The sequence below is a fragment of the Theobroma umbraticum genome, unplaced genomic scaffold (assembly GCF_002168275.2).
Source record: "Theobroma umbraticum cultivar Fairchild unplaced genomic scaffold, ASM216827v3 scaffold_95.0, whole genome shotgun sequence".
In the NCBI taxonomy this organism is placed as follows: Eukaryota; Viridiplantae; Streptophyta; class Magnoliopsida; order Malvales; family Malvaceae; genus Theobroma; species Theobroma umbraticum.
This window is the reverse complement of record NW_018397257.1, coordinates 9,618,551-9,620,381: the sequence shown is the minus strand read 5'-3', so window position 1 is coordinate 9,620,381 and position 1,831 is coordinate 9,618,551. Positions and strand designations below refer to the sequence as shown.

Genomic DNA, 1,831 nt, shown 5'->3' with positions numbered 1-1,831 from the left:
CCACTAGTATAATCTATTGAAATTGTACAGAGTTAATTCACCCTCCCCAATGTTTATGTCATAAGAGTCTCTAGCAATCTAAACTAGAAATTTGAAGTAACATATTGATTCGAGGTTGATACAAACCACTCTTCAAAAAAAATAATATAATCTATTATGAATTCAAATTATCAATATCATGTATATTAATAAATAAATTCAACCAATTATTTGTTTTAGTAATCGCGTGACGGTATTCGTTTCAAACAATATTATAAAAATCATATTATCTTTGACTAATCAAACTGTACACTGTTAAAGTCTGACTAATTACATGGTAAACAAAGCTTGATCAATATAACCATATTTTTGAACAATAATTCAATCCATTAGGGAGAAAACTGTCAATTAACAAAGAAAGAAATCATCACGGACTTGTATATAAGGAGTAGCACTCTCTTCACAAAAACCCAAAACAAAGAGCAACCCCAGTTAGCTGTCTGTTACTCGTGCTCTCCTCATTCCTCTTTCCGCCTTGAGTGATCTAATGGAGGTGTGGTCTCTTTGGTATTTTGTCATCTCTTTCCTTGTTGTAAGTGTGACAACTTGGATTTCTTGGTGGAGGAACCCCAGTTGTAATGGCAGACTACCTCCAGGTTCCATGGGACTTCCACTTATAGGGGAGACTCTTAATTTTCTTGTCACATCCAAGTCCATAGACATCCATCCTTTTATTAAGGAAAGGATGAAAAGGTAATCAATCATTCAACATGCTAAAATTGAAAACTTTCTTCATTTTAAATTATTGTTTTGTATATAAATATGGATTGTTAAATCCTTTATTTCTTAATTACTAGATACGGTCCATTGTTTAAGACAAGTTTAGCAGGTCGACCAGTAGTGGTATCGTCAGATCCTGATTTCAATTATTTTGTGCTCCAACAAGAAGAAAAACTTGTGGAACTATATTATATGGATTCCTTTGCGAACCTGATTCACAAAGAAAACGTACATGGAGGTGGTAACGTGCACAAGTATCTCAGGCATGCAATTCTGAGTCACTTTGGCTTTGAGGCTCTCAAAGAAAAGCTACTGTGTCAGGCTGAGAATGCCATAAACCATGCATTTCATGAGTGGACAAAGCAGACAGAGGTAGCTGTAAAAGGCCAAAGTGCTGCTGTAAGTAATTTTATCGTAACCAAATACAGTTCGTAGTCAAATATTAACAGTATTAATGAGACAATATGAACCTTATAGACACTTGTTTGAGGAGCAAGGGTAGAAACGGCTAAACCAAGGCTAACTTATTATTATGATGTATTACCTAGTTCTTTTCTTTTTTTTTTGGTTAATTTTATCTCATTTTGCAGATGAATATTGGATTTACTTCAAAGATTCTGATGAGTTATGAATCGGAAAAATCTGCAGAAAATTTAAGTGGATATTTATGTGACTTCTTGCAAGGACTTATGACATTCCCTTTGTACATCCCTGGAACAGCTTTCTACAAATGTATAAAGGTTAATCATCTTTATTACACCTGCTATAACCTTCTAAATTTTACAGTATTTTAAAATCTCCAAAAGATAGTATCATCTACTAAATCTATATATACACACACATATGCAGTCTCAACAAAAAGTAATGAAGGTGATATCTCAGCTACTAGAAGAGAGAAGGAAGTCTTACTCCCAAGGTCGCCGTAAAGGAGATTTTCTTGACCAAATAGTTGAAGACATGGAAAAAGAAGCATTTTTGACGAAGGATTTCGCCATTAGCACTATGTTTGGTCTCCTCCTTGCGACCGTTGACACTATTTCCTCTACTGTTGCTTTAGCCATTAAGTGTTTAT

General features: G+C 34.4%; 1 protein-coding gene across 1 annotated transcript in view; it reads left to right on the top strand.

The window, feature by feature from the left end:
* Positions 1 to 452: 452 nt before the first annotated feature.
* The window catches only part of LOC110411838 (beta-amyrin 16-alpha-hydroxylase CYP87D16-like), a 3,165-nt gene continuing 1,786 nt past the window's right edge, over positions 453 to 1,831 (top strand). The window contains exons 1-4 of the mRNA XM_021422171.1: positions 453 to 732; positions 837 to 1,158; positions 1,350 to 1,499; positions 1,609 to 1,831. The exon at positions 1,609 to 1,831 is cut by the window's right edge and continues 32 nt beyond it. Of these exons, the coding sequence (XP_021277846.1) occupies positions 527 to 732; positions 837 to 1,158; positions 1,350 to 1,499; positions 1,609 to 1,831 (901 nt within the window). The 5' untranslated portion in view covers positions 453 to 526. The remainder of the gene's footprint in view (positions 733 to 836; positions 1,159 to 1,349; positions 1,500 to 1,608) is intronic.